Genomic DNA, 15,357 nt, shown 5'->3' with positions numbered 1-15,357 from the left:
TGAAATACACAAATCAAAACTTGTAGTTCCGGGTGGCAGATAATGAATCTGGTAACCTGGGCTACTTCTCAAGATTCTAATACGAACAACAAAAACCATAATACACGCTTTAAAAAAACAACATCCAACAAAAATAAAATTACTCAACGGAATTATAGACAGGAAACATAAAAAAAAATTTTTTTTATTAAATTTTCAATTCAAACTTATTGGTTTTTTTTAGTGTTCACAGGACGCCCTCGATAACTTAGAATGTAGAGGTAAGTTTTGCTAATTTGTAAATGTGTTCCTCTAGTTCAAATGTGATATTTCCCATTCTTATATCCATAACATGTTATTCTTAAATGTTGATATTTACTAAAATAGAATAGAATGTTAACTGTTATACATATATTAATTTAAGACCCCCTGTTATGTTATATATGTATAAAAAAAAATCGAGTTTTATACTAAATCTTGTGTATATAATTATTGCGTTTGGGCTTGTATTATATTTTTACCTCCGGCTTATATAATCCGTTTATCCTTTTTCGAATCTTAAAAAATTCAGGAGTCTATTTTAAATTGATATACATTATATGGACTTCATTATATTTAGCTAAAACAACTATTTGTTTGGATTTAATAATTTCTATGTACAATAAACGGCAAAATATAGACAATCAATTAAAAGGTTAAACCTTTATTCAATTTTGTGTAGTTCAAGCTTCACAAATATTTTTTGTCATGCATCCGATTTCACCTTTAAAGATGCACACGCCTGATAAAGCTAATTTGTTTAGCGAAATATTTTGCGTGAAATATATCTAAAATATAATTTAATTTTGGATGTAACGCGTCTTCTGATTGGCTGGCGTAATTTTGTTATGAGCCCATAGACATAATTTAGTCATGTGACCGTGACATCATCAACGTTTTTTCATGGTTTTCTACGGTTTAAAAAGGAATTTAGAATTAAATTATAAGAAATGACTGTAAATAAAGGCAACAGTAGTATACCGCTGTTCAAAACTCATAAATCCATGGACAAAAAACAAAATCGGGGTAACAAACTAAAACCGAGGGAAACGCATTAAATATAAGAGGAGAACAACGACACAACACCGAAACGCAACACACACAGAAACGGACCAAGCAACAGACAAAACAAGAATGTAACTTTAACACACTTATGAGTGTTATAACATTAGTTGTTATTTAAGGAATGACTGTAATACGCGCGTAATTCAGTGTACACCAAATTTTTTATGTTATTTCTTCATAGACAAAAAAATATTACAGTCATTCCTTAAATAACAACTAATGTTATAACACTTATAAGTGTGTTAAAGTTACATTCTTAGACACTTATATAATCTAATTTAGTAACTGCATCAGTTTATTTACAAACTGATCAACTCCTAGATAGATTAAATGTTGATTGTTGCTATTTTTAGACGCTATATATATGATGTATAGAGAGAGAGTCTATAAGAATCTACCAACCAGTAAATTTAATAGGTATTGGATCATCAAAATTGACAATACTACACAAACAGGAAAAATTATATGGTATAAACGATTGTGTGAGATTCGCGAAAGCAAATTTACAGATCTAACATTGTTGGGTTGATGTTTAGACAAGTTGAATTTACATAATGTACACAGCCATGTATCACCATCATTGATAAATTTGTTGTAGAGTTGTCACTGACTCAGACATACTTATAAATATAATTATTTTCTGTGACTAAAATTTACATTAATTTGTAGGATCCTTTACTATAGATAATTGAGCTGATCTGTAACAATAATATCTCCATGCCTTATATATCATGTACTGTAGTACGACGCTAGATTAAAACTGACGAGGAAATGTAACACACGGCCACTAAAAGCTTTATTATTGTGAATCCCAGGTGGTCGTGTGGTCTAGCGGGACGGCTACAGTGCAGGTGATTTGTGTCACGATATCTCAGTAGCATGGGTTCGAATCCCGGCGATGGAAGAACAAAAAATTTGCGAAAGCAAATTTACCGATCTAACATTTTTGGGTTGATGTTTAGACGAATATATATATATAAACATATACAAGTAAAAATTGAAAACAACGTTCAAACCTATAACTGTCTTTGATAAAAACTACATTTTTATACTTGTGGATGTAAAACAAACAACTTGGAGAGGGTTCTAAATACAGCCATACCGTCACAACGCAAAACATATGTTGAAATAAAAAGATATGTATTGCACTTATATATTTAGGAACGACATTTAAGATGTTTTAAAGGGAAAATTCGCGATTTTTTACTTATGGTTTGAATATGTTCATTTTGGCATAATATATATATATATATATATTCACAAAGTGTTATCGCTATGTGTTAAGTAATAAAGGAGACATTCAATATTTAATGAAAAAATATTAACTACTTCATGTAGGTCGTGACGTTTTCTCCTGGTTTTTGCATGCCGGGATTTAAAATACAATCATTAAAAGTCTTGGTTTTTAATCATATTTTAACGTAATCGTAAGCGCGCCGATGACTAATGATATATCTAAACACCATCCAATAATAAGACAATAAAACGCACAGTTGTACACATTCATGAGATCAATTTTCTATGTTAAACATAAATATTCGATTTATTTTAGTAGAAAACAAAAAAAGTTATATATTTTTTTAATTAAAGCTGTTTCGGAATTATAAGGTGAACAAATTAAAAAATATATTTATCTGTAAAAACAATATTTGTGTGTACTCTTTTTTAACTTTTCCCGCTATGACTAGGTGTATACGATTTGTGTATGCACGGTTCTGTGACAACACTCGTGGAAGGCTTGTTAAATTATTATTTGCACTTCGGTATATAACCAGGCCTGTAGGACACACCTTGCTAGGTGTGACTGTCTTTTCGGATCAGTGGATTATGAAACAAGAGGTAGCATTTAATACACACATTTAAAATACATAGTCTAGTTGGTGACAAATAAAAGTACTTCGCCGTGGAATTATTTGTCAGAATGAAAACATCTTGTCCTTTCCCATTACTTGGCGTCTGTCGTCCGTCGTCGTCGTCGTCCTGCGTCCGTCGTCGTTAACTTTTACAAAAATCTCCTCCTCTGAAACTACTAAACCAATTCAAACCAAACTTTATCTGATTTATCTAGAATAAAGTTTGTGTTTTAATTCCCATTTCATCAAAAAAAACATGGCCGCCATGGCTAAAAATAGAACATAGGGTTAAACTTCAGTTTTTGGTTTATAACTAAAAAAACAAAGCATTTAGAGCAAATCTGACAGGGGGTAAAATTGTTGATATCTGCCCTGAAATTTTCAGATGAATCAGACAACCCATTGTTGGGTTGCTGCCCCTAAATGGGTAATTATAAGGAAATTATACTGTTTTTGGTTATTATCTTGAATATTATTATAGATGGAGATAAACTGTAAACAGCAATTTTTACTAACATTTTCCACTGAAACTACACGGACTGGCAAGAATACCCCTAAGGCGGACAAGCAGTTTAATCTTTGAATTTCTGTCATTGAATACCAAGAAAGGAAATAATTCCCGAAATTAATTTGAAACTTTGATACTCAATAGTTGTCCTAGAAAATATTCACATCCTTTAAAGCCATGATAATTAGTGTACGTCCATATATAACATTCATTTCGGAACATGAATTATGGCATGAAGCACTATCAGACACATGTTCACATTATTATACATTATACCCCACAATTGTGATGATGACGAATTTCTTCTATTTTTCGTGCACAATCTAATTGAAATATAAATCTGTGATTTTACTATGTCCATACCTTCGCTAAACCAAAGCAGAAACATATATACGTATATATATACATATATATTGCAAAAGTAAATAAACACATATATATATATATATATATCAAGAAAGGAAATAATTCCCGAAATTACTTTGAAACTTTGATACTCAATAGTTGTCCTGGAAAATATTCACATTCTTCAGAGCCATGATAATTATAAAAAGCAGAGACATATATACGTGTATCAAGTATGTTCAAGCATACATGTCTATATATTATATGTATTTGTATATTTGTCTCTGACCAAAGCACGTTAGATATCGACCTGCATTTAAATCAAATTGGTTCTCTTCTTCTTTTTCTTCTTTTGGTATACTCTAGTTCATCGCCATCCGATGATTAAATACTGTTGGCATACGTGAACTAGTCTTTTTACAAAACTTTTATTCAAATTTAAACAAACTGTATGTTTATTTCTTATGTTCTAGAATACATGTATGTATTTTAAATTACGATTATCTATATTCCGTAACTTTCTATTCAGGCGTACATGTATAAACGATGAATGAATAAATGATCGACAAGTGCGTTCATTATTGTTAAATCAATATTTCTTGTATGTTTAATTTCAATCTGTCCCTCGTCAACAAGTATATTGACAATGAGTATATACTTACATTTTCCCAAACTTACCCTTGGAAAAAATATGTGAATAGATTTTTATTCAAACAAATCTTCTTTTTTTCCAATTGTTTAGATTTTTATAAATAATATTATTAACACCTGAAATGTTATTTACAAACAAGCGTAAGAATTTAGCAATAACTAGTATATCACTATTGGACACGCAAGACGGAGATGTATATTAAACACCTGATAGTTCAAAAAGTGAAAAGTTACAAGTTATCGGCCGTGTACACTGATAAATACCCTTGGAAAATAAAACTTTAAAATTTATAAATTTGAGCATTCTTATACAGAATGGACATAATATCATTTTTTTTTTGGCGAAGTTTCTCTTTAATGTCATGATAACTTGACCCCAGGCCGTATTTTGCACAATTATTTGGAATGTTGGTTCTTCAATGCTTTTCAACATAGGGGCGACAGATACCATAAGGACATAACTGACAACGCTATGGCTAAAAACTAAAAAAAATAGTTTGGCTTTCTAACTATTTTGATCTAAGCGTCAATTATGAGTCTTATGTAAACGAAACGTGCATCTGGTACATTTGATAACTATATATTGACCAAAAGAAATCTGCATTTGTATGTGTGTCTGTGGGTTGGGTTTGTGACATACTTGAAATATACGGTATGGGATTGTTTTTGTAAAGTTTAAGTTTAAGTTAATTCTCGATATGTAAAAATAAGCTATTTTAGCATTGTTGAGGCCTTACACTTACTTACTTAAACACATTTGTGTTACAGGAATACCATGTATTAAACAAATACACGAACAACTTTAGAACGTCCATTGCCTTTGCATATTTGTTATATGTACAAGTCCATTAACTCCAATACAAATTCACATTTACTCACTTTATATTGGGTTAGACTTATAACTGAAATGCAATACCTCAAATAAGTAGTGTGTTGACTATTTCTGTTGTCGCATGTTTTTTTTTTGTATATTCATATCTCATTAACCTTATTCAATTATGTTTTGATTTTTGTAACTAAAGCCAAAATATTGGATAGCCATCATCATTCAGGGGCAAAACCTCTAATATGAGTCGATTAGCAATCTCGATATCTTGTCTTCCTTTTGTCGTGGTTTTCTGCTCCAGCAATTTTAAGCTGTCGGAAAAATTTACAAAAATGTTTAATAATCGATTTCAATTTTTCGTCACATACGTTCAATCATTTTGACCTTTGACTTAATTCACTTTGTCAAAAACTAAATTTTTTTAAAACAATTTTTACAACATCGCAACCGGGGGGGGGGGATTGACAAGGAGACAAGGAATAGTGTCTTCATTTCCATCCTGTAATCAAAAACAAATATTAGAATGATAGACTGCTCTTTGAAATATGGAGGTATTTTCGATTGAACTAATTTATGATGAAGGTTATTGCCTAAGTTGACGCCATCGAGACCTTTGTTGGCAAAGGAAAGGTTTAGAAAAGATCTTTTCTTGTTTTCATCTTTTCCAATGCGGACTGGCTTGAAAAGTCTGTGACTTGCAATATCCGAAATTATAGCTTCAAGTTTGTATTGGTTTGAATGAGGGTTTGTTACAGTGGATTCCAAACATAAATTGAACAGAGAATGAAGTTTTGAAAGGGGTAATGAATAAAGTTTCGTGAGATTGTGATGAATACCTAACGGCTTTTGTATGAATGACAGCAAGTCATTAATAGAGACATCATGCAGAGATGGTGATGTGTAATGACCATGACCATGACTGCGTCTACATCGAGGAGTGGAGTTGAAAATATCATCACATTCACCGAGTTGCACTAGGACTAGATATAATACCAATACCATCAATTTGTCATCCTAGTTACACGAAGGACTAGATAGAATACCTGTTCCATCAATTTTGTTTAAAATATGTCAAAACAATTAAATTTTGGAATTTTTGTATATCAAGTGAATATATATTGACAGCACTTGCAAAATATGTCTTATTCTTTAATGTTTTGGTGACACTGATCGGTGAATATAAACCAGTAATACACATAATCAACAATCCTTTTCACATACATCTTCAAATAGACTGACTTTATGCAAATTGAAACGTAAGCTCCACCCGATCAGTTAAAAACACGTTGGTTATACACATACAAAAAGAAATTGTTGTTTGTCTCAACAAAAGACCAAATCTCGCAGATATTAACGATTAAAGGTTAACGTGGCGCATTCAACAATAAGAAAATACTATACCTCAAAGTCAGCTATAAAAGGCCTCCAAATGACAAATGTTAAACCATTAAAACGAATTAATTAACGGCTTATTAGACTTGAATATATGAATATCATTCTAGTTGTGAAGCATGTTCTACAAAACTGTATACCGTTGCTCCATTTAGGAATTTTGGCAGAATTAGAAAACAACACGAAACACAAAAATCCAAGTTTTCCTCAATCTACGAAAATTGTTAAAAACGAAAAAATGAATCCACAGTACTCAGTGAAGATTAAAATGATCGTTTGAGACTAGGGGAACTACCATTTGATTTTCATGGGGAAGAGTAAGAAGGGGGCTTGGATGGCATGTTAAAATTTATAGGACAGGAGTTTTGAGTAAAAAAAAGGTATGATCAGCAACTTGGCAAAAACAAAAGCAGAATGACAATTTATGAAAAAAATGCAAGTCAGAATAGTGTGAAAAATAAAATGCAGGACAGTGATTACAACAGTAACAAAATCCTCCTCCCAACCCCCTCCTCACCCCATAAAAATCGAATGGTAGCTACCTTAAGTTCATCTTATCAGTTTTATCCTTACAAGCCACTTGTATGTTTTAATACATCTGTCTAAGAGGGACGTTTTTATAATATGGTATACTATTGTCCAGTCTGATTTACCCGTATGTCAACGTACGATACCTCAAATTTTTGTTAAGCTGTCTTTATACTTTTCTTCCAAAACTATAGGTGTAATGAAAGCCCCCCTCTCACATTTTGAATATCATTCCAGAATTGTAAAATGTAAGCTGTCAAACGAAAGGCTATTTATCTCACAATTCACACTTCTTTGAGTTTGCTGAGAGCGATTCACTTTAAACTTAACAGTGTCGTGTAGGGATTAAGAAAGCAGTGCTCACTTTAGATTTTAATTCAGATTTATTTATCTTTAAATTAAATCGGGAGTAACGGTACTTTAACTGTCGGATTAAGAGTGATTTGGCAAATCTCTCACAATAACCAGACTTTTTAACAATCAGAAGAGTTTTTTTATGCCCCACCTACGATAGTAGAGGGGCATTATGTTTTCTGGTCTGTGCCTCCGTTCGTCCGTCCGTTTGTTCTTCCCGCTTCAGGTTAAAGTTTTTGGTCAAGGTAGTTTTTGATGAAGTTGAAGTCCAATCAACTTGAAACTTATTACACATGTTCCCCATGATATGATCTTTCTAATTTTAATGCCAAATTATAGTTTTGACCCCAATTTCATGGTCAACTGAACATAGCAAATGATAGTGCAAAAGTTCAGCTTAAAGTTTTTGGTCAAGGTAGTTTTTGATGAAGTTGAAGTCCAATCAACTCGAAACTTATTACACCTGTTCTCCATGATATGATCTTTCTAATTTTAATGCCAAATTATAGTTTTGACCCCAATTTCATGGTCAACTGAACATAGCAAATGATAGTGCAAAAGTTCAGGTTAAAGTTTTTGGTCAAGGTAGTTTTTGATAAAGTTGAAGTCCAATCAACTTGAAACTTATTCCACATGTTCCCCATGATATGATCTTTCTAATTTTAATGCCAAATTATAGTTTTGACCCCATTTTCATGATCCACTGAACAAAGAAAATGATAGTGCGAAGTTCAGGTTAAAGTTTTTGGTCAAGGTAGTTTTTGATGAAATTGGAGTCCAATCAACTTGACACTTATTACACATGTTCCCCATGATATGATCTTTCTAATTTTAATGCCAAATTATAGTTTTGACCCCAATTTCATGGTCCACTGAACATAGAAAATGATAGTGCAAAAGTTCAGGTTAAAGTTTTTGGTCAAAGTAGTTTTTGATGAAGTTGAAGTCCAATCAACTTGAAACTTATTCCACATGTTACCCATGATATGATCTTTCTAATTTTAATGCCAAATTATAGTTTTGACCCCAATTGCATGGTCCACTGAACATAGAAAATGATAGTGCGAAGTTCAGGTTAAAGTTTTTGGTCAAGGTATTTTTTGATGAAGTTAAAGTCACATCAACTTGAAACTTAGTACACATGTTCCTCATGATATGATCTTACTACTTTCAATTCCACATCAAAGTTTTGACCCAATTTCACGGTCCACTGAACATGGAAAATTATAATGCGAGTGGGGCATCCGTGTACTATGGACACATTCTTGTTTTATTATAGTGTTGTTATAATCAGGCCTTTGCATTTCTCTCTTTTCAACATATGTTGTCATATTAACTTACCGTTATGCTTATTGTTTTAAGCCTTATAGTGACTTGCAATTGTTAACTTAGTTGATGTGTAGTTGATAAATTGCTTTCTTACGTTCATACATTACATCTCCTTTTCGTATTGCATTCGTATATACTTTTTTTCAGTATGTGCAATTGTATCTAATTTCAGATAGCACGAAAGAAGTTGTACATCACAAATCAGACTTCAGTGATATATTAGATCAAATGATGACACAGTTAGTAATATCAATCGACGACAGACGCACCATTGAACAAACTAATGATCAAGCAAACGCCATGTTGGATATAGTAATAAAACGAGGAGAGCCTAATACATCCATGTGCATTAATGTTTTAAAACAAAATCATGGATACGAAGATCTCGCAGAAAAATTGCCTGATTCATCAAGCTTAGTGTCAGCACCTACTACAACAGGTAAGAACTGTATCAGCATTAGAGACAATTGTAATAAAGCTTGCAAAAAGTAAAATGGCAAATAAACTGTACCATTGTACCATACGCAACAACGTGTGGAGAATATCATGATTTGAAAGTTCACAAGTTCGTTTCTCAAATGTTATTGTTAGCACTTTGTTGCCACGATAGCATATTTTGTAATTTCAACTTATTATGTCAACAAAAATATCAAGCAACTTCCGATGGAGATAGCTGTCATTCCAGCTGATGAAGTCAGTTTCAAAAAAATAAATTGACCATCTTTATTTTGATCCCCAATTTGTCTATTCTTAACAAGTAGACATTGTTGGGCTAGTTATTTATCTGTATAAATAACGGTGCATGCATGTACTTCATTAACATTTTGACACTGACTTATATGAAAACGTGACGTCTTTTTATAAGACTTTATAATATAATTACATCCTGAAAATCAATAATGATACTTGTTCTACCCTTTTCATTTGTAAGTCTCATCTGTCAGTTTATTTTCTAGAAACAAGTGTTGCTGACAAAGAAATCTTACTATCGTGAATTTCGCATTATAAGGCAGTAAGACCGATTTATAGCCAACATCATAAAAAAACACATCTCGAGATGGGACAAGGCAATAGATTAAACACATAAATTAACTATTACAACTCTTTAACTACCACCAATATGTTCTATATTTGCGGTCATGATTTTGAAACATAAAACGGTTGATGTAACTTTTTTTTATTGATTTGAAACTTTAAAAAAATAAAAAAATAATCAAGAGTATTATATATATAAATTTCTATTTTGAACTGAAACCACCAAATGCTTTCTTTGATGCACTATTGCTTAACTTTATCCATTGAACCATATTACATCACATTTGTAAATATTATTGATTGAAAAAAGCTGACTATGCGGTATGGGCTTTGCTCATTGTTTAAATGTGATGACCTATAGTTGTTAATTTCTGTGTCATTTGGTCTCTTATGAACAGTTATCTCGTCGGCAATTATACCACATCTTCTTTTTTATACATACATACATTATGCATAATCAGACAAAATTATATTACAATAAAAGCATAACTGAAAGCGACAATCGGATCTTCAGCAGAAATGTTACTCTTAAATATCGGTATATTCAAGTTATTGGTTTATCATGGGAACTATTTTAAACAGCAGTAAATGGAAGACAGCAACAAGTGTTACTGGTAACTGAGGTATAACATACATTTATTAATTATTTTAGGATTAGAAGATGTTCCAGATTATAAAATACGTCTACAGAAGAATTACTCAAAAATAATCAACACGTTAAAGCACAACAACCAGTAGATGCACAACAACAATGAAATTGAAAGTACAGAAAAGAGATAGACATAATTTTTAAGAGGAAGAACATGTCGTAAAATGATTTTTTTTTTAATTTTCCATCTACGAACATAACCTAACAGATCGGATCAGAATAATAAGATAAAAAGATGTATCTATCAACCCTTGAACCATTATTCAACTCATGTGAAAAGTGCAATGACAGGATATTTAGAAAAAGCAGTTTCTTTTTATGATAATGAGTCCGATATAGGTTCTTTATTTATGCTATAGGTTGACGCAAACTTATGTGTGTGTGTTTTTTTTTGTACATTTGTATATTTTCTAAGTCAATTGACTGTTCACCAATAGATTGATGCTTCATTCTGTTGTTCCGAACATTCTGATACTATTTCGTGATAATATGATTTTTCAGTGCAGTCTAGTGTGAATACTTGTTTGTTTCACTTTTAATGACATGTAAATATATGAAGTATTTTAGGTAGCACTTCAGTCTTGTTTTAAATACCCATCGGGTCGTACAACAACCCGTGAATTCAGACAATGACCAGTTTTTGTCCGGATTCCTGAGCCTTTAGTTAAAAATACACAGTTTGAAGTTAAGTTTCGCATTATGGTAATGGTGAATTGTTTTATAGATGAAAGCTTTTTGTACAATAATATTGATTTTTAGATAGTTGAAGAATAATATAGCTTCCAAGTGGGTTCATATGAACATTAATATTGTCCTAAGCATATATTTTTCTGTTTTACAGTCCATATATTTCTATCCGTACTATAGGTCAAGAAATGATTGTAGTGTTTTCCAAAAAGATTTGACGCTCGATCATTTTAATTTAATTTTATGGAAAAACGAGCAGAAATGAAAATTGAAACTCTTGATAGATAAATGTATATGGTTTTAGGAAAGGTATCACTCTAATTGATTGGAGTTTCCTTTGGACCAAATATTGAAGACCTTTGTGACATTTTCACACCTGTTTTTGCAATATTTTGTATGAAATTAATGCAGATTGTTGTCATGGTTTTACCAAAAAGAGATTATAATTCATCATTCTAACTATATGAAATCAAATTCATGGAAGATTCTCTTTCCATAAATATATACAGGCATAACACAAATATTGAGCCTTATTTTTGTCGAGCCTGCAACTTTTGTTTTTTTTTGCTTGACATAGGGATAGTGATCTGGCGGCGGCGGCGTTAGCTCACTTCTTAAAAGCTTTATATTTTAGCAGGTGCAAGACCTGGATGCTTCATACTTTGTATATAGATTATTCATGTTAAGTTTCCGTCAGTCACATGTCCAATGTCCTTGACTTCATTTTCATGGTTCAGTGACCACTTGAAAAAAAAGTTCAAATTTTTTGTAATGTTGAATTCTCTCTTATTATAAGTAATAGGATAACTATATTTGATATGTGCGTACCTTGCAAGGTACTCATGTCTGTCAGACAGTTTTCACTTGACCTCGACCTCATTTCATGGATCAGTAAACAAGGTTAACTTTTGGTGGTGAAGTCCATATCTGAGATACTATAAGCAATAGGGCTAGTATATTCGGTGTATGGAAGGACTGTAAGGTGTACATGTCCAACTGGCAGGTGTCATCTGACCTTGACCTCATTTTCATGATTCAGTGGTTATAGTTAAATTTTTGTGTTTTAGTCTGTTTTTCTCATACTATATGCAATAGGTCTACTATATTTGTTGTATGGAATGATTGTAAGGTGTACATATCTAGCGGGCAGATGTCATGTGACCTTGACCTCATTTTCATGGTTCAGTGGTCAAAGTTAAGTTTTTGAGTTTTGGTCTTTTTATCTAATACTATATGCCATAGGTCAACTATGTTTGGTGTATGGAAATATTTTATGATCTTTATGTCAGTCGCGCAGGTTTTATTTGACCGTGACCTAATTTTCACGGTCCATTGCACAGTACTAAGTTTTTGTGTTTTGGTCTATTTTTCTTAAACTATAAGTAATGGGTCAACTATATATGTTGTATAGAAGCATTGTAAGCTGTACATGTCTGCCTGGCATGGTTCATCTGACCTTGACCTCATTTTCAAGGTTCATTGGTTTTTGTTTAGTTGTCTTGGTTAATTTTTTAAGTTTATGTGACAGTTGTAATAAAGCTTAGCTTTATACTTAGAACTATCAACATAATATCAATGATAAGTATACAAGGCGAGACATTTCAGCGTGTGCTCTCTTGTTTAGAAAGGAAGGAACAATTATGAGTGTCAATTTTAAGTGTTTTTCCTAACTGTACTGCTGCCTTTGTCTGATTAAATAAAACAATTCATTGAAACATCGGTAAACTTGTAATTCGTCCTATACACCAAGTTTGAATAGCTTTGTTTATTGTCAAATAAGGTGCATGGTTCAATTTACAGTTTAAGTGTCAAATACACTGTTAATTAACACCAGTTACTGGTCATCAATAATTTGTCTCTTTCACAGTAACTTGATAATAAATTTGAGTTACTTCCCCTTTTTGCAACCTTGAACAATATACTTCTTTATCGTTTGGTTTATTCTTGTAAAAAATTAAATCTTAAACATATTAAATGCAAATACAGACCAGAATTATACATTATTTACTTTTTGCTATCAAAGAACAACTAAAAAATATTTTGAGACGCAAGCACTTTAGTCAAGTTATCTTCACAAGAAGGAATTTACTTAAAAATGTAAATAGTAATGTCAATTTTATAAAACTTTTCAAATAAACAGTGTATAACTGACCTTTGTGAAAATTTGTGTGGAGTAAAATTTATGCTAAATGTTTTGAAAAACTTTTCAAAGTGAAATATTCTTGTGCAAGCGACTAAAGTTGTCATTACATTTATTTTTTTATTATTGTGTTGATGTGTTTGTCATTATACTTTTTACTACTGGTTTGTGAATATTCAGGTATAATATGTAATAAATTTTTTGTATGTAAATGCTGAATATTTGGATAGAGATTACAAAAAAAAACACTTTAGCTTCTTAATTGATATAATACAATGAATGATTTTAGGAGAGACATGTAATGAAAAATAATACACCTCAGAGAACTTATTCAGGAAAGTGGTAGATTTAAATAAAAAGAAATGTCCCCTCAATAATGAAATTGAACTGATGTTCATATGCGTTATAACATGATATTTCTTTTTTTAATGGAGGTCATGAACTGCATTGAAAAAAGGTTGACAGGTATGATGTTATATTTATAGGAGTTCGGGGATATTCAGTTTTTAGGTGATTTTTTTCCCTCAACATTATTATTAACAAATGAAAATAGAAATTATAAGGGTATCCCTTTGGTTTAAGCTTTGATAAATGTGTGATAAAAGCCAAGTATTTTGTACAAAACAGTGTCAACGTTTTTGAAAATTAGTTGCATACACTTCTTCCGTTTTATAGCTGTTTCGTAAATCATGAAATTGTTCATTTCATTTAATGCACCTTTGTGAGACATTGTATTCCTCGGTACCTTTGATTATTATACGTTTTTTGTCTATTGTATATAAGTTAAAATGTGAATACTTGAGTAGTTGTAGTTTCTGCGACGTTTAGTTTCTTGTTTATATACTTCAGTATGATTTTTTTCAGCATTTTATGAAGATTCACAAGTCATTTGGTGGGGTAATACATTGCATACGGTATTTCGGGAAAATATCTGTTAATCAATTTAGGGTTAAACCTCTATTGGACAGGATGGCAATCGTTCTGTCTGTTCTTGTTTAAAATTATTGATGAACAGCTCAATGAATTCTTTATTCATTTTTGTTAAATTGAAAGATATTAATTACCCAGTTAAATAAAGACTGATAATTTCACATGTGAAATAAAAGTGATTATTTCACTCCTCTGATGTCATAAAGCAATAGGCGTTGTCAAGACGTCTGATCAAAACAAATTGTGAATGATAAGAAAAAGATATAATCCCTTTCATTGTTTTACTTTAATTACATATAGATACACAAAACGGTATAACTAAAATAGTCACGTCGTTATCGAACAACCCTGATTAAAAAAACACATGCACTATGCGCAAGGTTGAATTTATGTTTTGTTCGGTCACTCGTTGATAATTTGATTTCTGGGATTAGTTTTCCTATAATTAATATTTTTTTATTATATATATTGACAGAATGATGTCATGATAAATACTATTCTTTTTTGCCTTTCCTAATGGTCTAGAATTTGTTTGAAATTAACTCGATTTGTTGTTTCTGTCCAATGAAAACTGAACTGTATAAGATATATTTTCGACATTTTGAATTATTTAAAAAAAAAAAATAAGGAATGGATTGAAAGTGAGAATTTTTATGTGATCTGTCCATGTAAAGCTTTTATAATAGATTTTTTTTTCGAATTGAGGTTTAATTCTATGAGGATGATGTTTTATCAAGCATGTACTATCTTTAATATATATGAGTATAGCAATATTTACCAATACAGTTATAAATCTGAAGGATGTTTTATCAAGCATGTAATATATGTAATATATATGAGTATAGCAATATTTACCAATAAAGTTATAAATCTGAAGGATGTTTTATCAAGCATGTAATATCTGTAATATATATGAGTATAGCAATATTTACCAATAAAGTTATAAATCTGAAGGATGTTTTATCAAGCATGTAATATATCTGTAATATATATGAGTATTGCTATATTTACCAATAAAGTTATAAAAATACATGTCATTATTTACTT

At 31.2% G+C, this 15,357-nt stretch overlaps 1 protein-coding gene across 1 annotated transcript in view; it reads left to right on the top strand.

The window, feature by feature from the left end:
* The window catches only part of LOC134699912 (uncharacterized), a 34,632-nt gene extending 23,990 nt beyond the window's left edge, over nt 1–10,642 (top strand). The window contains exons 6-8 of the mRNA XM_063561309.1: nt 224–260; nt 9,042–9,308; nt 10,557–10,642. Coding sequence (XP_063417379.1) covers nt 224–260; nt 9,042–9,308; nt 10,557–10,642 — 390 coding nt within the window. The remainder of the gene's footprint in view (nt 1–223; nt 261–9,041; nt 9,309–10,556) is intronic.
* The last annotated feature ends 4,715 nt before the right edge of the window (nt 10,643–15,357 follow it).

The sequence above is a fragment of the Mytilus trossulus genome, unplaced genomic scaffold (assembly GCF_036588685.1).
Source record: "Mytilus trossulus isolate FHL-02 unplaced genomic scaffold, PNRI_Mtr1.1.1.hap1 h1tg000103l__unscaffolded, whole genome shotgun sequence".
In the NCBI taxonomy this organism is placed as follows: Eukaryota; Metazoa; Mollusca; class Bivalvia; order Mytilida; family Mytilidae; genus Mytilus; species Mytilus trossulus.
The sequence above is the reverse complement of the archived record's forward strand: the minus strand, read 5'-3'. Positions and strand labels throughout refer to the sequence as shown.